Raw genomic sequence first — 20819 nt, 5'->3', positions numbered from 1 at the left:
ACAAAAACTATAACATCTGTCCAAGTCTGATCAAGACAGCCATGCATAGAAGAAACATGTATATATATACACAGTATGGTGTAGTCCAAAAGTCTTGTTATACACCTCACTTCTTTATATTTTGTCAGGGGAATGTGACACAGGTGCAGCGATTTATTGAATCATGTGCAAATATTCATCAAAATACAGACTGAAAGACAAAAAACAGAGTCCATACAATTCAAACAGGACTGAAAGTATGTATGACCACCTTTACTCTTCAACACAGTCTGAATATTTCTTTAAGCAGTCTTCAGGAATATTTCTCCAGGCTCCTTGAAGGACATTCAAAGCTCTTCTCTGGATGTTGGCTGCATTTATGTTCTCTGTCGACATGAGATTAATGTGCATGCTACAGTAATGTTGAGGTCCAGACTCTGGGAGGCCGATCCATGACTGATAAGTGCCATTGTGTGTTTTCAACTCAATTCAATTCATATAGTGCCAATAGTCACCTCAAGGTCCTTTATATTGGAACATAAAGACCCTACAATCATATAAAGATATGCTTTTACTGCATTGGCAGTGCATTTGGGATCACTGTTGTGCTGGAAAATGAAGCTGTTAGATATCAGATGTTTTCCAGCTGGTATCGTATGGTGGATCAAAATCTGATGGTACTTTTTTCTATCAGTTTCGATAAGATATCGATGAGGATTTGAACCAAGAATTTTAAATCTGGATTCATCAGACTTGCTGCTACTGATTTTCAGTCCAGTTCTTGTCTAATTTGCTGTACTTCAGACTTTTCTCCCTTTTTCCTCACAGCCACCCTGCCACTGAGTCCAATTCTGGTGGTCTTTGTTGGATTTTTCCCCCTATTTCTTAAGGACATAAAGACATTTAACAGTATCTTAATATCTTATGGACACTTAAGTAGGGATGGGTATCGTTTAGGTTTTATCCGATACCGGTGCCAAATCGGTACTTTTGAAACGGTGCCGGTGCTCAAACGGTGCTCGAACCGGTGCTTAAAGAATGGAGAACACAAAATTGGTCCAAAAACCTCTCATGTTCAGCTGGTTTTTTGTAAAAAGATAACAATGTTAGCCTTTTCTGCAGCTATGGGGCATATATGGCATCACTCTTGGCTGGAAGCAGTGCTTAAACAATGGAAAAAACACAAACTTTGTCCAAAAACCTCTCATGTTTAGCTGTTTCCCTCTTTTTCTTTGGTCATTTTAGCCTTTTTGGCCAGGGTGAAGGGAGCATCTGCCATCAAACAAGAGGACAGCCGCATGTAGCTATGATGATGTTTGCTAGTTCACCTTACATGCATTAATGTAATAACATGGTTAGCCTACTCAACGTAAATTACACACGAACAACATTAAGCTACTCACGCAGAGAAGAACGGCTGCTGCTGCCATCATCATCCGTCATCATTTCTGCTACACTGGCAGGGCTAGGGGCCAGGACTCTCCTCTTCGGGTTTTTGGGGATGTTGCTAACTCCGGGTCCGATAACAGGCAACCCACCCGCAGTAGATGTGCTCGATGTGAGGTCTCACAGCAAGCTATCAAATACGGCGCATTTCTCGGCTTTTAAAAAAACGCTATGCGTCACCAGGTGTTTCATCGGATTTGAGGTGTTACCTCCTTTGACAGTATCACAGTATCAGCTTAAAGCACTTGTTGCAGGCTGCTGAGTTTGCATATTTTGCTGTGAAGTACAGCCAGACTTTTGACCGCTTCGCCTTGGACATTTTTAATCTGTAGCTCTGCTCTAAAAGAACGTACGTACCTGGACCCGCCTACTATCCTTGGAAACGTAAAATGATTGGCTAGAAGTGTATCACAGCTCAGGAAAAAAAAGCACCGAAATAAAGCACCGAAATGTGCGCTGCTTTTCGGTCTGGTTACTACCGTTTATATGGCACCGGACACCGGTACCCATCCCTACACCTAAGATACTTTTAGGCCTTCTACCTCTTGTTCTGTCTTCCACTTCTCTGGTTTCCTTAGTTTTTGTAAGGACACCCTGAAAATACTATTTTGACAGACATAAAACACTATTTTATGTCTGCTAAATTGTGCAGAGTTGACAAAGTACAGACTCTCTTTACTTAGAAAGTCCAGATATTTGTTTAAAAATGTAGGAAGTAAAAGTAAAAAGTTGTCAGAAAAAATCTTCTTCAGTACAGCAGCACAGTGTTTGCGCTTGGTCATTTGTTATCGTTGGCATTTTATGTAGATTCAACTTAATAAATGAGGACATGTGTTATATGTTGTTGTGACAGGCCGCTGGTAACAAAGTGCCTAAAGATACCATTTGAAAATGGGTTGTTGCTAAGTTATCTGTTATGTGTAGACAACACTGCTTCATCCTGTGAGTTTTTTTATGATGATTCATAGGGCAGTGCTAAGTGGCTAAAAAAAACCAAAAAAACATTTCTCTGCAAATGCTACAACGACTGGACTGAATCAAAGTGAAAAAGCAGCCAATGTCCTAAGAAAAAGTTCGAAACACATGGAGAACAGCTGCTCAAGAGCACTTGAAAAATGAGAACAAACTCTGGCAAAATACAAAGACGTTGGGAGTGGCTCTGGACTTTTGCACAGTACTGTAGGCACACACAGACACACACAGAGCCCCACAGGGACACAGGGTATCACTGTTCCCCTTCTAAATCCTCCTGTAATGAAGAGAAACTGGCACGAGTCTAAAAAGGTAACCATCCATTCCTTGCAGTCATTCAGCCAGGTCAGTGAATGCACCGGTTAGCAGCGGAGCGCAAAGAATGGAGTTCAATTGGCTTCTGTATTGTTTATATCAAGGAGTCTTGAAATGAGCCATATAAATGTCAATACCACTTAAATGTATGAAGATCATTTGTTTAAACAGACTTCTCATTAATCTCATCTGATTTCTGATTATTATAAAGAGCCACATCCAAGTGGACTGTGATCTGTGTGTTATTCCAAGTATCCACAGCTGGCCTGAACATTAGGGTTATCCAATCTAGACCTGTAGTCCATCTATTTGAGATGTTGCCACACACACAGACAGAGGCAGCGTCTTTAGTTATACCTGCCTTTTATAAGAATTTTCTCATTAGATAAAGCGAAAGAAAACCTCACAAAACTTGAATATGGCTTTCTGCTGATTCTCTAATTATTTATTTAACGCTACAATACAACAGTAAATGTCCTAGTGATCTCTCATGTATGCATGGCACAAAGTAAAAGTTCCTCAGTATTTTTAATAAATGATATTTAAACATCTACAAAAATGCGAAGAAATGTTTAGCTTAAAACACGTTTCATGCTCTGTCTGATTGATGGCTCCTACCCGTTTAGCCTGGTTCATAGCTCGTTACTTGCTTTCATATCTGGGCCAACTTGGACTTCATTCCATTAAGATGAAGTGAACACACTTCACTTAAGCACATTCTGTGCGCTGCAGCTACATCTATCGCCACGCTCTCACAGACGGATGAGGCTACATACCACTGATGTTACTCTCACTCACTCGCGCACACATGGAGCATCTTACAGTTAAACTTTATTACACGACTACTATTACGTGACTAGATTACATGCCTCGCTCCTGGAGGGATCTCTGCTTGAGCACTCCAGGAGAGGTTAGCAATGGTCCCGAATCTCTTTCATTAAATCCTGATCGTAGAATGAGTTTAGCTTTAAACTGGCTTCTCTTTATTTGATTTTGGGACTTTCTGGTAGTATTTATGCAGAAATGTAGCAAACTATGAATGGTTTATACATTTTTAAGCACTGCAACTTTCAAACCAACAGTGATTTAAGATTTGATCTTTATTCCAAGTCTTACTTCATCAGCACAAAGCACTCACCGAAAGGTCACCAGTCCAAAGTAAAGCAATCACATCTGAGTCATGGTGGAAGTGACTGACTGCTTATAGTGACTTTAAAAATGCTTAAATCAGGGTGGCAGCTGTTTTGTAAGAGCTGCTCTCTGCTGCACTTTCCTTGACTTTTCCGGGGAAAGGTCATGTGCCTCGAAGGCATTCTGAGGGAAAACATCCCATGGAGCTCCCCAGAGAGAGAAAACTGTGCCCAAGAGAGCTGGTGAGATGACATGAAATGAGAAAGCAATCTTTTAAAATCCCACTTTAGTTGTTGTTCATTCCTCTGAAGACAGAAAAGGATGGGAGCCATTCAGGGGAAACCGCAGGAGGGCAAAGTGTGTAATTTCAATGTTTGACGATATGCAAGAGCGGAAATGTACAGTGAAGTGTTTATAAAGGTGGAGGGCTTCAATTTTCAGATAAGAAGAGCTCATTTCTTCATTCCTTCTATTCTCAGTGCCCGTCTTAGCGTGCATATATGTGTGCGTGTGTGTACCTGTAGCTTTCTCAGGGTTGTTACACATGAAGCAGAGCCAGCCTCCTTCCTCCTCACTGTATCCAAACAAGTCGAAGAAGCGCACCTCTTCTAGCTGGATCTGAAGGTTGTCCAGGTCCTGAAGGCAAACGGAAAGGAAACAAATACATGGAACAACTGAGCATCTCAAATACTAAACTGTCCTATTTAAACTTTCTATCTGCTGTGATCAATAGTGACTGCCTCCATCCAAAGCAGCGGACAGTGCACAAGAGAGAGTAAGAACAGGATGCGGGCAGGGTGGAGCGGGTGGAGAGGAGTGTGAGGGATGATTTGTAACATAGAGATACCAGCAAGTGAGAAAGGGTAGATTTACAAGATGGCATGCTATGATGCATTGTTTGAGGTGTTGGCAATACCAAAAAGACAGGAGGCAGAGCTGTAGGTGCATATGTTCATACTGGGAGTGACCAGGATGGATAAGATAAGGAATGAGTACATCAGCGGGACAGCTCAGCTCCCATTTCTCTATGTAATGAGAAATATCACGGAGAGATCAGGCATCTGTGCTGAAGCAGAAGAATTTAACATTAGAAAAAACTGAGTGGTGTCCAAGATGGATCATTGGAAGCTTTGGAATCTGCATGAAAAAGGCAAAAAAACACGTACAAAAATTAGGCTCGGGCTGAATTAAAAAGAAGAAAGCAGGTAAAGGACGAGGACCAGCTGAGGACCATAAGATGACTTAGCCAAAACAGGAAGGTGAAAGTTACAACATCATTCTTAGATTTATAGTCTACATAGTATTTATTAATGCATTTAATTAATCAATTTTCACTTCTTTGTTTTTCTCACTGTTGTATATATACCTGTTTATACTCTCTCGTGTTATAAAACCCCTCGTGATTGAGCGAGTGAAAGAAAGTCAGGCACAGGTTAAAGTCCCGAAAAAAAGTTTTTTTATTTAACCCAAAAACAAAGGTGGTTAAATTATACAAAAAATCAAAATCTTGTGCCCATAAAAGAGGTCAAAGTAACAGAAATCTACTCAAAGTTAACAACAAACAATACTGGCAACTCAAACAAACTGACCTCCCTAAATGAGACAAAGAAACTTAAATAGGGCTGATCAGCCCACAAAAACACACAAAACCTAACTGAAACTAACATAACGAACTCCATTTCCCCCCCATGATCCAGAGCTATGGAATGAGCCAATTTGCAGTTCTCCATCTAGTTCACCTCTTGGCTCATCAATCAAGGGACCGGAGCAGCTGTAACTGAGGTAACTCAAAAACAAAGAGATTAAATCATACATAACAGTGTAACTTTAACTTTATTGTAGACTGTACTATTTTCATCCTTTATCATGCTGCTATAAAACAACAATTTCTTTTGTGGGATCCATAAAGTATCTACTTATCTAACTATCTGTCATAAATGTTAAATATATTCTTTTTAATAAAAAAGAATAAAAAACATTTCATTAAAAGATGTGTTTAAGTGGGTTAAAACAATCATGATCAAGTTCATGGAAGAATTCTTGCACTGATTGCTGCACTTTTCCGGAGCTTTTCCTGAGCTGCTGGCGTAGCTCCGGATTGCTGTTATTATTATACTCGTCACTTTGTGGTTTACATGCAACACACAGACCCTTGCACGAAAAGCACTAAAAGACCTTTCAAAGAGTTTACAGAATTACCGAATGACAGCAACGTCAGGAAGAAGGAACACGAGAAGCTCGAGAAATACCAAGGGCTCACAGAAGAACTCGAGAAGATGTGGAAGGTGAAGGCAACAGTGGTCCCAGTGGTAACCGGAGCACTCGGTGCAGTCACCCCCAGGCTGGGAAGAGTGGTTCCCACTCCCAGGAACAACATTTGAGATCTCTGTCTAGAAGAGCGCCGTCCTAGGAACAGCTAAGACACTGCGCAGGCCCCTCAAGCCCCCGGGCCCCTGGGAGAGCACCCGAGCTTGAAGGATGAACCACCCGCAGGGGCGAGCGGGGGATTTTTATATATATCTATGTTTTATTTAGATTATACTAACATTCCTGTGGTTGTTAAACAGCTCAGGGCATAAGCAAATACAAAATCACACATGCATAAGGGATTCTTAACTCTAAGAAGTAGCTACTTAACAAAAATCCTGAAAATATCAACTTTGCATCTGTGTCAGAAGAGCAAACAATGGAAGACTAGACCCCCACCAGAAATCCCACAAGACCTCCTGCACATGGTAAGAGTTATACTTCACTTTGAATTCACACAAACACACTTCAGTGACACTTGACATATTTCTTTTTTTCTTCCTTGGAGAAAAACATGAAAATGATCGATCACTACCATTAGTTTTGTTTTGTTTTTTTACATATACCGTACATTTACCATAAATTTACATTATCTTTAACTAAAACCATGTTTCTGCAGTGCTGTTATGTGGTTTCCCAGATCTCTTTTATCATGATTGCACAGTTCAAATACCCCAGAAACAAACCTACCACATACACGCGGCTCCAGGATTTCTCTAAAAACAGCTCTTGCACACTGATCATCAGTAAAACTTCTGACTTCAGCAAGCAGGCTAACAAATGCAGATGGATTTAAATGACTATAAGAAAAAACTGAATGTAGCTACACTGTGCTGAGCTACTAGTGTGTTTTAATTTATCCCCCTTGATGTTAAAAAGGAAAGATGTCACATCTGATTTTTTATGTTATTACTACTTAAATGACTAAAAATGAAGGGGATTTGCCTGCAGATACAGATAAACCCAGACCATATGTGGTTTGGGAGAGACCGAACATCTGTGGGTTTACGCCAACATTAATATACTCATAACGTGCAGTGGACCGAGTGGTCTTCAGGAGATGTAAGCTTCAAAATGAACAAATGCAGAAAAAGATTTGCAAAAGAAAAGCAGGAGCGAAAGACAAGAAAGTTAGTGAAAGGATAAAAGAGAAGACGAGGAGATGAGAGTCGAATGGTATGACAAATATGTTACCCGACTGTTTTCGCAATATACTGTTTTATACTTGTACTCTACTACACTGCAGAGGTACCAAATATGTTAGAAAATACAGTGCACATCTTCCCCCCACACGTAGTTCCACTGTGTTTCATAATTACGCTAATACGTTCCTAATATGTTGCTATCTGGAAATATAGGAGAGCGTTTATTGTTTTAACTGATTATAATATGTTAGCAGGATTTAGCTAAAGTATCTAACGTTGGCCATCTGCAGCTCCAGGCAGTATTTCCAGGAAATGTCAGTAAGCTGCACCTCTGAGCTTCAAACTGGCTCCAATGTAAACCCACAGAGGGTGTCATGACTTTTTACAGCCGTCTTTAAATAGCGTCAAAGGTGGGGTTATCTACCAAATGTTAATATAGTTAAAGAACCACTCCACCCGTTTTAAAAGGAGTGCTTATCAGGCTGTGGTAGCATTTGATTATATATTAAAAATATATGTTCATGCATTACAATTACAAATCAAATCTTGCTCTATCAGCAGTCACATCATCCATAAACACTAGTGACCTCCTTCTACTGGCAGCCATACATGCCTGTTTTCTCTTCCCATCATTCACCATTTGTCTTGGTTTTGTTTGTCTTTTCTATGTCTTTCAGATCTGCGCAGGCTTTTTAAAAGTGTTTTCTGTCTAATTTGTCCTTCTTGTTCTTGAGTGTAATCAGTGGTTTGCAGCTTGTTGTAAATCCACTGTTTTCACATTCATGAAGGCATCTCTTAATTATAGACCTTGACACTCTTACCTCCCCGAGAGTGTTCTTGACTTGGTTTGATGTTGTGAAGCTGTTTTTCGATGGGAATAATCCTGTCGGCCACTTCGGTCGCGTTTTGTGGTACTTGAGGCATTTTTTGGTGTTGCTGAGCTGCTCAGTGAATTTATTGTTTTTAGATTTAGTCAGTCCGGATTTTTTTGTTCTCACTCTCTATCACACTGACAGGTTTATTTTGTTTTTTTTCCGGCCTAACGATGGCCTGCCTCACTTGCACTGACATCTCTCTTTGGACCTCATATTTAAAATTATAGTTAAAATATATTAAACACTTTGAATCATATCAAATATCCTGAACAGCAAATGCAAAAAAACCCCCAACAAATTGTAAAATTCCTTGAATTGAAGTTGGAAGTCTGCACTTCAATCACAAATTGGTGATGTACAAAGACAAAAATACACAAACCGCCTTTGTCCAGCAAATTATGAAACTGACCTGACCTGACGGTGTTGTTCTGTGGATGGATGAGAAACCAGAACGACTCATGAATCGTGTCGTAGTTTAGACTCACCTGAATCTCGTCTTTGTTGGCTTTACAAGTGAAAAAGAAAAAGCAGAAACAGCTTTTCTACGGACCTTCAAGGAGCCAATTACTGAAATAGCTTTAACATCGTTTACCGATGACACAGCAAACCTCTGAAAAGCAGCAACTGGAGACAGAAGCAGAGAGAAGATAAAAGGACCGGCTGTGAGTCAGAGGTTGAGCAACAGTGTCTAACAGTGAATGCAAACCCGACATCTGCTGCAAAATACAAGAAGAAATGAATGACCAACAAAGAAAAATGAGTAAGATCAGATGTATTTGCTTCCAGAGCCCATTACAAGAATGCCTTAAACTCCAGCGTATGTGTCTAATCAAATTATCGCAACTGAAAGGCCGTAATGCACGGAACAAACATCCAGTATGTGTTTTCAAATGTGAGCTTTGATGCTGCTGAGGTTGGAGAGATGAATTTGCAGCCGGGCAACAGCTTGTGTGGACAAACATGGCCATGTTTGATTCATCAAGCCCCCAAAGGTGGATTCAATAAAGAGATGAAGAAACAAAGGCTGGATTATGTGCGTCTGAATGTAATCTGTCTGTCCTCGCAGAGATTTCACTAAACCCCCTTTGTGCACCTCTCTCTATCATTCCTCTCTCTCCTTTCATCATTTTGTTTAAGTTTACAATTATATTTTCATCAAGATTCGAGATTGCCAGTGCACATGGCTGACGGCAACTGCAACAATGCTCAATGTACCAAATCTGCAAAATGCGTCCTTAAGGTTGTTTTTGCCATTTAAAATCTTATCTTATTCATTTTTTTCTAACATAAATCCAGATATTCTAATAAACTGGGAATGATAAAAGATTTTTTAAGAAGCCAAACTGTTATTAACTCCAGAAATGGAGGGAAAAAATGTGGTTGATGAGGTTGTAAGAATAAAGGTGAAATTTCCGCAGAGAAAACTGAATGAGACTGAAGCAGGAAGGAGGAGGAGGGAGGGGAGTGTACGTCTGGAGAAAGGTGAGTGGATAAGAAGAGGGAGTGTTGGGAAGGGGGAGTGGAGGAGAGGCGGACTGAAGCAATAAACAGGGACGTGCTTTATTTCTGTTCCTGCGGACTTTCCTCTGCGGCTCTGTCTGGCAGGCCGGGGTCCTGACTATAAAACTCCTTTCACACGGGCACACGCAGAGGTCAGCTGTCTCCTCTCCCCTTGTTTCGTCCCCGAGCATCTTTATCTAATCACAGCCTCGGCCCCATCTTTATCTTCGAGTACCCCGCCTTCCTCCCTCCTCTCCCTCCATCAAAAGTTATCTTCACCACAGTTGTATCAACAAACTCTCACGCGCTGGGCAAACTGAGTGAAACAATACTTTTCAATCACCTCCTTCCACGGACTTTGCTCTGTCTCCTTTCGTATCTTGTGCCATGTCTTCCTCTCACTATGTAAGATAATCCCCACTCCTTAAGTTTTCTCCTCGGCAAAGTTTACTCCTTGCTAACCGCCCCTTCAGTACCTCTCAGTTTCCTTTTCTCTTCATCTGCATCCCATCTGACCATCTTTGCTCCTCCCCACCCTTTCTGCTCCTCATTTCCTTCACTTTTATCCTTTTACATCTTTATTCTTTTAACCTTTTACTATTTTCCAACTTTATGTATTTGTAACTTGTAAAGCAAGTGTTATTAACTTGTTTAAGGTCCCCCCCCCCTCTTGCCCTTAGGCCCTCCATCCCCCCATTTTTGCTTCCACCAGCTTTTCTCTGTGTCATAAAACTACTAACCCAAAATGTCAGAAGCTAAACACAAGCCCCTCTTAAATCACCGAAGCCTTGTAAAGCCCTACGGTCTCCCTTTAAATCTTCCTGTCAGTACGGATGTAACTGGTAACCTTTTCTGTCTCACACATATAACAGCTTTCCTTGTCCCGCGGCTCTTCTCCTTGCTGTCAAATCATGTGCGATGCTGTTTGGCTGACAGTGACAGGAGAGAAGCTGTAGATCTCATTGAGGCGGAAAGAAAGCAAAGAGGCAGTGTGATGAATGTGGATGGAGAAAAGAGTAGTGGCTCTCTTTCTCCTCCTTACTCCTCTTAAATTACACCTTTGTTTTTTTTCCTTTCACCTCAACACTAATTTTGCTTGTTTTGTGTTTCCGGATCACCAAAATCGAAGCTGTCAGCATCAGCATGTTTTTACATTCTGCTAAGATAATTTAGTAGTGGTGAGCAAACTTGTTTAAGTCTACCGGTGCAGTATTTGCCACTCCCCGTCAATACTTTGCACTAAGTGCATTTTAATGTGAAGGCAGTGATCTTAACCGTAACAATTAACAGTCCATTTACACAGTATAATTTCTTTCACAGACATTTGCACTTATGCATTGTTGGAATATTGTGCTGAAACTTTGCAGACCCTTTTCTAAATTCCCAGGCCAACAAATACAGCTGTTTAATCAACGTCCACGGTGTTGTAGCTGTTCTTGGTGTTTAGTATCCTCGCCAAGAAGGCTTCAACATGCAGACTGGAGGAGTTGGGGACTGAGACACCAACTTTCTAATTGCACGCAATCTGATCTGCCTCCTGAGCCTCAACTAACTACTACCAAGATACGCAGTATACAGTAATGCACCAACTTTAGGCAGTGGTGATTATAATTGTCATTGCCACATGTAAATCGTTCTAAAGCCCAGCAGTCACAGTCACTGGGTAAGCTGGTTTTCAGAGGGTGAATGCTGTGATCCATGACCTTTTCTAAAAACTTAACCATCTCATTTTTTCTATTGCTTTTTTAAAAAGCGAGTGAAAAGGAAAGACTCAGTGTGTCGAAACAAAGAGCAAAGCACAAAGATTCAGGGTCCATGTCAGGATACGCTGTGTGGAGTATGGTGGACGTTAGCGGAAATTAACCTACGGCAAAGATTTAATGCTGGAACAATCAAAGAAAAACACAGTCCAGGCGCCATGAGGAAAAGCAAACTACAGTGGGTAGCACTAGGGAACACATTAGGGAACAATAAATACAAAAGGTAATGAAGCTACAGTGGAACAGGGAACAGATCAGGGATAACGTGACAAGCACAAAGTACAAAAGACTACAAAAGTAAAACAGGATAAATACAACAAAATAAAATGACACGATCAAGACAAAAAATGTGGTATTTTGTAAATATAATAATAAACACAAATTCACTGTGTAATTGTGTAACTTTATTAGCAGCGTCCTCCTGAAATGCGCCAACAACATTGAGAGTAACGTCCTCCTCTCTGCCCCTTAATGCTCTCTGGTTGCTATGGTAACACATAAATATTTCTTTCAAAATAAGACACACAAATACAACACGGGAAAAGACCCAGGGAAACCGAGTTAACGTAAAAATCCTGAAAACCATCAATTTCGCACCCGAGCCTCAACTCTCGCGGCCCGGTACCAAACGACTCATGGACGGCCCGGGGGTTGGGGACCGCTGTACTAAGGTGATACACAGGGGCACAAGCGGGGAAGACTACAGGTTATACAAAACAAACATCAGGCAGAATGATCATGAACGAAACCAGAAACTGAAGCAAGGAACTAGGACTCAGTGACAGTAATAAATGTGGCACACAAGAAAATACGCTTTTAAAAGAGGGCCATAATCTGACAGGCACCTGATAAAACAGCAGTAATTGAGTGGGAAAGAGAGCTTACAGTTTTACTAACATGAAATAGTGAAAGTGAATGATCATCGTAAGTTGTAAAGTCACTGTTGTTGTTGGCACGTACAAGGGATTTCTCTGACAGAACACAACAACGAGCGTGTCAGCTGAAGCACTGTGTTATCAGCATGGCTATATGGCCCATAAATGTAAAAAATCACTGCATGTGTAGCTTCAGGGTCTGTGTTTTTATAGGCCTCCAGCTAAAACAAACAAGAGTTTAATGTGATCTAATTTAGGACTATTGAGATCATCAGGAAAGTAATTCGCTCGTGGATAATCAAATCAGACAGTGAGAGAGTGAGGTTGTTTACCCTATGGGTATGTATGTGACGCAGGTGTATAAGTGCTAAGCGCAGCTGTTTTAACATGTGGCGACATAAACGTGTCCACACACACTCCCAATTAAGTTTCCGTGATTGAACAACAAGAAAGCGACTGGGCAAAAACCGGAGAGTTCAAGGAGAAAAACCTGTTGACAAAAGAGAAAACAAAAGTTCGTCTCACGTGTGATGATTCCCAAGACTTTTGGAAAAAGATTCTGTGGACTCATAAGACAAAAATTGAACTTAGTAGAAGGTTTGAGTCCCGTTACAGCTACCATAAAACTAACACAGCAATTAAGTCAAATGTGGTGCTGGCAGTGTGATGATCTGGCGCCGACTTCCTGTAACTGATGGAACCATGAATTCTGCTCTCTACCAGAAAATCCAGAAGGAGAATGACCGACCGTCAGTTCATGACCTGAAGCTCAATCACACAGGGGTTATGCACCAAGACAATGATCCAAAACACACCAGCAAGTCCACCTCTGAATGGTTAAAACAAACAAAATGAAGGTTTTGGAGTGGCCTACTCAAAGTCCGGACTTAAATCAGATTGAGATGCTTTGGCACGACCTCAAACAGGCTGTTTATGTTGGAAAACCCTCCAGTGTGGCTGAATTAAAACAATTCTACAAAGAAGAATTCCTCCACAGTGATGCAAAAGATGCATTGCCAGTTATCACAAACACTTGAGTGCAGCTTTTGCTGCTGCGAGTGGCACACCAAGTTATTAACGTTTAGAGGGCAGACAGGTTTGATTAAATGAATAAAATCATCATTTAAAACCTGCACTTTCTTTTTACTCAGCTTATCTTTGTCTAATGTTAAAATTTGACATGTAAGTGTGCAAAATATGCAAACAAACTAAGAACACAGGAAGAAGCCAAACACTTTTTCTCAGCACTGTAAGTGTACTTGTGTTTTTTTCTGTAAGGGCTCCATATGGGAACCACAGCTGGTTGCAACCACAACACACGTTTAGAGAAAGACAAATAACAGCTGTATTTTCTTTGTGAGCCTAATTATTTCCTAATGAGCACTTAGCTTGTCACACATAAGAAGCGACAGCACGAAGAACACCACCCATTTCCACGTTCTCACCAAACCAGACGCACATATTCACCCCCCACACCATTCCCACCCAACCCCCCTCTCGTTCAATTGCTTTTTCTCAGTGTTTCAAATCTGCAAACACACAAACAGACATGATAAAGATGAGAAGACAGGGCGAACGGAGGTCCTGTATACAAACACGTCCATTCAGTGCCTTCCATATCTAAACAAAGTGGGTGCTGACGCTTCCCTATCTTTATTTCTTTCTTTTACGCAAGCGATGACTTCATCTTCTCTGGTGGAAACAGATAGCTTTTATGAGGAAGCTGCATGATTGCGCACACACACACACACCCACACTGCGGTGGTCCAGTACCTTCTTGTGTGGGGTAGTCTGCTGTGTCATGGCCATAGAAAAGCTGTGAGCTCCTTTAAGCTGCGTCTTTTCCCAAAGAGAACCCAGTTTTTGGACACACTCGTCCCTGGTGCTGAGAGGTACGCTGGACTTACTCTAAGAGACAAAATACAAGAGCAGGAGAACAAAAACAAATTTAAAAACTGAGATATGGTTCAGATAAAGACACAAAAGACTGCGCAAGAGCGTGAAACTATCCTAGTCAGTGAAGGTTCTCAATTATTCTCCAATACGAAATGTTTAAGAAACAACATATTTCAGACCTTCAGGCAACCAAAGACCAATGACATCAGATGCACGTCTTACACTTACTAACACATTTGTGTGCTTTTACAGCGGGACATTTGGGTGCACCTGTAAATGTAACAACATGATGTGAATCCATAGATGCGGCTGTTGGCTGGTCAGGTTGAAGCAGGATTTGGCGTACAGACAGTAGTGACCCTTCAAAGGACAGGAGAACGAAAGCTTGGCCGCACAACCTCGACTGGAATCTGCATCACGAAAAGAGCAAAAATGATAAAATATTAATATTTACCAAATCATTCAAAATGATTCTCCGCATTTGCACGTGGTCTTGTGTATTTTCTTCGCTGCCTTTGGCAAACTTCGCTCAACAAACTGACGATACCAGTAATAATGGAAAATTGACAGTCTTGGTATTGGGATCAGTCTGCCAGGGCCTCCACTCCTGGCTGCCTCCCAGCACACAATGCAGGCGACCCCTACGGCACCTACGGCAGGTGCTGCGGCTGCAGTGATGCAGACGCTGTACCGGTCCCTCGTGGTGAAGAGCTAACTCTGAAGGGTGGCTGGCCTCTACCTTAGAGATAGGGTGAGAAGTTTAGCCATCCGGGAGGGGCTCAGAGGACAGCCGCTGCTCCTCCACATTGAAAGGAGCCAGTTGAAGTGGTTCGGGCATCTGAAAAGGATGCCTGCTGGGTGGGGTGTTCCGGGCATGTCCCACCGAGAGGAGGCCCCCGAGCAAACCCAGGACATGCTGGAGAGATTATATCACTCGTCCAGCTTCGGATTAGCGGAAGAAGATGGATGGATGGAAGATGGAAATGGAGTTTGTACAATTCTAATGAGTTTAAAAGTCATATTTGGTATGGACAGCTTTATTCTTCAACACAGCCTGAACTCTCTTACATTAGCTTTCTTATCATTTCTTTTTAGGAATCGTTTAAGATATTCAAAGCTCTTCCTTGGATGCTGGCTTTTCTGTTCTCTGTCAACATGGTCCCACACTGCTTCAATAGTGTTGGGGTCCAGACTCTGGGGAGGCCAATCCATGACATTGTGTGTTTGCTATCTAGGTATGCTTTCACTTCACTGCCAATAAGATACGTTCCAGATGGTATTGCATGGTGGCTCAAAATCTGATTTACATTCATAATTCCACCAGTTTTGACAAGATCCCCAACACCACTGCATGACAGAGCCTCCATCACGTTTTACAGATGAATGTAGACACTCACTGTTGTATCTCTCTCCTGACCTTTTTCTCTGCACAGTGACAAACCAGAAATTTCACATCTGGATTCATCACTCTATCAGACCTGTTGTCACTGATTTTCAGTCCAGCTCTTGTGTGAGTTGGCATACCTCAGCCTTTTCTCCCCGTCTCCCTTCCTTAACACTGGCTTCTTGCTTCCACTGAGACACGTCTGACATTTCTGATGAGGCTCTAGCAAACTGTAGATAGATCAACTGAAAGGCCAGATTTCATTTCAGATACTGTTCATCCTCTTCTGCCACTTGTTCTTTGTACTCCACTTATTCAGTTTCCCCAAATTATTTTAAGGACACACTTCATACTGCGCTCAGATCTGCCAAGTTTTCGGCTCATAGCTCTTTTTGAATCATATTGTTGGTGCAAAGATGATATTTTGTGCTTTTTCATAACTTCAGTGACAAAGAGCCTAACGATTCAATTTAAAATTGGTTGTTTGTCTGATCAGGTACAAAATCTAGTGTGAAACACAAGCCAGAAACACTTGTTTTTCAGACAAAGCCTGAAGGACTGATTAAAAATTAGTAAAAAAAAACCAAAACTTTTGCACAGTGCCGTACACGAGCTCCAGTTTAGAAAGTCCTGCATTATACTAATGTACCCAGCTTTCAAACAAAAGAAAGAGAACGAGTAAGACTGACGATAACAACAGAATCCCACCCAAAAGGCATCATCTACAAACCAAGAGCAGCTCACGATGAAATCAGCAGAAAAACTCCGAGCAGCAAAGAGGCACCCTGTGAGTGCGGCATCAACAAAAAAGCATGTGGACGCAGCGTGTTTTTACTGTGTCCATGTGCATGTGCAGACGTGCAGAATATATGTTTGGACTGAGCGCTCAAGCGCACTCTTCTGTGTAATCCTCATCCTGTGAGATGAAGGGTCAGCAGCTCGTGGGAAGGTCAGCCAGGAGCATGATGACATCATCCAGCTGAGACCACCCGTGACATCATAGGCTGCGAGCCTTTGGGTGGATTCTCATTGCCAGCAGGACCAAATACTAAGCCATCAAACTCAAAGTACACAACTGCTGGTTATATTTACATTCACCTTCAGATTTAATCAATTAACCAGAGGCCAAAGGAGGAGTTTGTTATTTTCTGTCTTGTTTCCTGTTTTCATGTGTGTGTAATGTGTGGGTGCCGTTTGACTCTTGGCTGCCTCTCAGATAAAATGACATTAAGGCCAAAGGCGGAGCAATAACATCCTCACGTGTCAATCAAAATATCACCACCTCCTGTGCTGTATCGGGTACGCATCTGGTTTTCTGTGTTTTTCATCATGAATATGGTGAAAAGAATAATGCCTCACTACAACCTTGTGTCTGTGGTTGGCTCAGAGAAAGGAGTACACACTGGAATATCATGTCTAACTGTTTACTTAAACTGCAGTAATATGCATATGATAACATGTATTGTTGAATGTGCTGTGTAGGCTCTGGGAGCTCTCGTTGTCCAGCTAAATGCGTTTCTTTCTAAATGTGCTCATTTTGTAAAACAAGTCCACATGATGCGTTTTTATTACTTACGTCACATTAGGATTTATCATCGTAGGAGGGGCTGGGTCGAGTTAAAAAACATTTGGATATGCAAAAGGTGATGACAAGAGCCGCTAAAAGATGGCAGTGAAGGCTTAATCCAAGTGAACCGAATCGAATTGGAAAACTGAAAATAAGCAGAAATGATCTGAACTGAATGAAAATAAAGCACCAAATCCCTAAATATGAGAAGAAGGTGTGCGGAATTGTGAAAATGGATTGGAAAGTTTCAGAAAATGGATTAGATTAGTTTAAGCGGTTTCTTGTTTCTTGCTTATTTGAACTGGTTGAACTGGTGTTTTGATTCTACCTGAACTCCAAGCACAAAAGTAGGAAAGTGCTCATCATTCACGCTCACCAAAACTGCTCCCATGCATACGTGTGCTTCTTGCAAACATCCTACATATGCATACCATTCATCTGTTTCTACTTAGCTTTGCAGATTTTGCCTTTGTGATTCTTTCTGGTTGCCTGTTTTTCCCCACACTGCCTCTTCTGTCATTCCACACTCAGCCGCTCCGGCCTGTCCCGTTTCCCACCGCCAGTCACCTGACCCTCAGTGCCTCTCTGCTCACTTAAACATATTGCCCTAATCAACTCCCTCTGTATTTATAACCCTAGTTCACTGTGCCTTATCTGCCAGATTGCCATTGGCTACCTGTACACCCCAAACAGAATAAAAATGCCTCAAATAAACATCCCAATCAGAATAAGCAGGCCTGAAAGGGTTGGAATAAACCCTTTTGTAAACTGATTACAAGACAAATTGATTACTGATTGCTTTCTGGCTGTGTTTCTTCAGTGCATGCCCTCCGTCTTGATGCAGGTGCTTGGAGATGTGCATGTTTCTTCTTTTTCCAATTACGGCAGCTTCCTATATGAACTGTCACACTGTCACGCTGCTCCAATTTGGACATGGGCGCGCACACAAGTCTGTATTAGATCCAAAATCTTTAGCTGAACAACTGTTACTGCAACCTTAATGCAAGGAAATCTGAAAGTAGTGACACACACACACACACACACACACACTGCTGGTTTGTTTTTATAATTGAATCATCAGCCTTTCTTCAAGGCCCGATTTAATGCTAACAACCATTTTCAGTTCCCATTAAAAATAATGATATTTTGATCCTATTACGTTGATGTGATTTTGAACCTGAACTGCAAAGATTGGATGTCATCCAAAAGTTTTCCTTGTTTCTGTTATTCCTTTGTGGGGTCCATATACCGCAAGCCCAGATCAGCAGCTCAGCTGAAACACTGGCTATTTTTTCACTGTGTAGTGTGTGTGTGTGTGTGTGTGTGTGTGCTGTTTCCCCTCTCATGCTTAATGTCAAATAACCCCTAACAAGTCCCATTTAGAAATGATTAATAGGAGATATTAGGCACGATTAGACATTAGGCACCTCACTAACTAGATTGATGTCATCTGGAGTTTTAGCCACTGCTAAATTATACGAGGCGGTTGAAAATTCCACAGGAAAATCACATGAACCTCATCACCTCACGGGCTGCTGATTCTCAGCGACTGGAAAGCCTTTAGCACACAAATAATCAGTCTACAGTATTTGTTCAGACAGCATAGAAATTTTGGGAAGACCAAAGAAAACGGCATTCAGGGGCGTGGTAGGGGTGAGGGTGTGGGTAAATTACAGTCTGGATAGGATTAAAATCAGTAATCAGTGAGCGCATAACTAAAATCAAATTAGTGCTCCTGGAGAAACAAATCCCTCTCAATTTGGAGCTTTGGAGGCAAAAATCAACCCTCAGCTGAGCGTTGCATCTGTGTCAGTGTGTTAGAGACACACAGTGGGAATGAAAGACAGGAGAAGATGAGGTATATTCATACCACATCCCATTAATACCCATTAATCACCAAGTCTGATTGTAATCTCATTCAGGTTCAGCAGGTTAAATAAACCCTGCCTTTGACAGTCTCCATGGAACCTACGTTTATTGATCAACTTCTGCTTAAATACTTGTGGATTAATACTGAAGACCAGCTTCTACCAGCATGCATTACCTTCTATCACACACTGCTCTGGGATGGGGATCTGCTGCACCATTACTTTACAGAAATCTCCGATCATCTCCATATTGTCTCTTAAATGGATGTAAAGTCTGTCAGGCTCCGCCCACTCTCCTTTCTGTCCATCCTTCTCTCTGTTTTGATTTTTCTCCACCTCTTTAGCCGCTCTGTCTAGCGGAGTGACGCCGACCAGAGAGCCATCTGTCAATTTCCTCTCAGCAGGTGAGACTTCGTGGTTTTCTGAATGGTGATTAGGCAAAGTGTTGGAAAAGGCGCTATCTGTGCTGAGCTCCACCCCTTCACCGTCCTCCCCTTCGTCTGAGTTAATGGACCGAGAACGCACGGCATGGAGAGCCAGGCTCTTTGACCTAGGAGAGAGAGCATGAAGAAATTAACAGTTAAAGCAATAAAAATGTTTCTGGTACCTCTTCATCAATATTTGTTGACTGTTCTACTTTTTTCTACTTTGAGAAATGATGTAATATCCTTAAGCCACAAAGAAATTACAACTTCCAGAGTAGTAGGACATCTCACCAAGCGAGCATTTTGTACTACAAAGATGATAATGAAAAAATTTTTATATATATATATATATATATATATATATATATATATATATATATATATATATATATATATATAGAGGTCGGTAGTATATATTGGCCCTCCAACTACCGACCAATAACCTGCCTCAGTACTACATGGAAGCTCCTGTCAGGCATCATATCGGCTAAGATGAACAGGCACATGGGTCAATACATGAGCGGGACACAGAAAGGAATTGGCAAGAATACCAGAGGCGCAAAACACCAGCTACTGGTAGACAGAACAATCAGCCGAGACTGCAAGACCAGACTGACCAACCTGTGCACTGCCTGGATTGATTACAAGAAGGCCTATGACTCAATGCCCCACAGCTGGATACTGGAATGCCTAGAATTGTACAAGATCAATGGGACCCTAAGAGCCTTCATCAGGAACTCAATGGGGATGTGGCGTACAACATTAGAGGCCGACTCCAAGCCCATAGCACAAGTCACCATCAAGTGCGGGATCTACCAAGGAGATGCTCTGTCCCCACTGCTGTTCTGCATAGGCCTGAACCCCCTCAGTGAGATCATTAACAAGACTGGCTACGGATACCGACTACGGAACGGAGCAGTTGTCAGCCACCTCCTGTACATGGATGACATCAAGCTGTATGCCAAGAGTGAACGAGACATCGATTCACTGATCCACACTACCAGGCTATACAGCAATGACATTGGAATGTAGTTTGGACTGGAGAAGTGTAGTCGGATGGTATCAAAGAGAGGGAAGGTAGTCAGAACTGAGGGGATTGAACTACCAGAAGGCAACATTGCAGACATAGAGGACAGTTACAAGTACCTGGGGATCCCGCAGGCAAATGGGAACCATGAAGAGGCCGCTAGAAAGGCTGCAACCACCAAGTACCTGCAGAGGGTCAGGCAAGTCCTGAGGAGTCAGCTGAATGGTAAGAACAAGATCTGGGCCATCAACACGTACCCGTGATCAGGTACCCTGCTGGGGTAATAGGCTGGCCAAAGGAGGAGATAGAAGCCACTGACATAAAGACAAGAAAGCTCCTTACCATGC

The 20819-nt window shown here is 41.8% G+C and overlaps 1 protein-coding gene across 2 annotated transcripts in view; it reads right to left on the bottom strand.

Moving 5' to 3' along the window:
- The window catches only part of veph1 (ventricular zone expressed PH domain-containing 1), a 93852-nt gene that overhangs the window by 16161 nt on the left and 56872 nt on the right, over nt 1-20819 (bottom strand). For both annotated transcript variants that reach the window (XM_086261118.1, XM_086261119.1), the window contains exons 9-12: nt 19197-19570; nt 14472-14611; nt 14079-14213; nt 4362-4479 (exon numbers count right to left, since the gene is read on the bottom strand). In XM_086261118.1, the coding sequence (XP_086117244.1) occupies nt 4362-4479; nt 14079-14213; nt 14472-14611; nt 19197-19570 (767 nt within the window). The remainder of the gene's footprint in view (nt 1-4361; nt 4480-14078; nt 14214-14471; nt 14612-19196; nt 19571-20819) is intronic.

Source organism: Aulonocara sp. 'chitande type north' Nkhata Bay, linkage group LG14 (genome assembly GCF_057382095.1).
Source record: "Aulonocara sp. 'chitande type north' Nkhata Bay isolate Kocher_YH1m ecotype deep benthic linkage group LG14, A_spYH_male_GT1.1, whole genome shotgun sequence".
Taxonomy (NCBI): domain Eukaryota; kingdom Metazoa; phylum Chordata; class Actinopteri; order Cichliformes; family Cichlidae; genus Aulonocara; species Aulonocara sp. 'chitande type north' Nkhata Bay.
The sequence above is the reverse complement of the archived record's forward strand: the minus strand, read 5'-3'. Positions and strand labels throughout refer to the sequence as shown.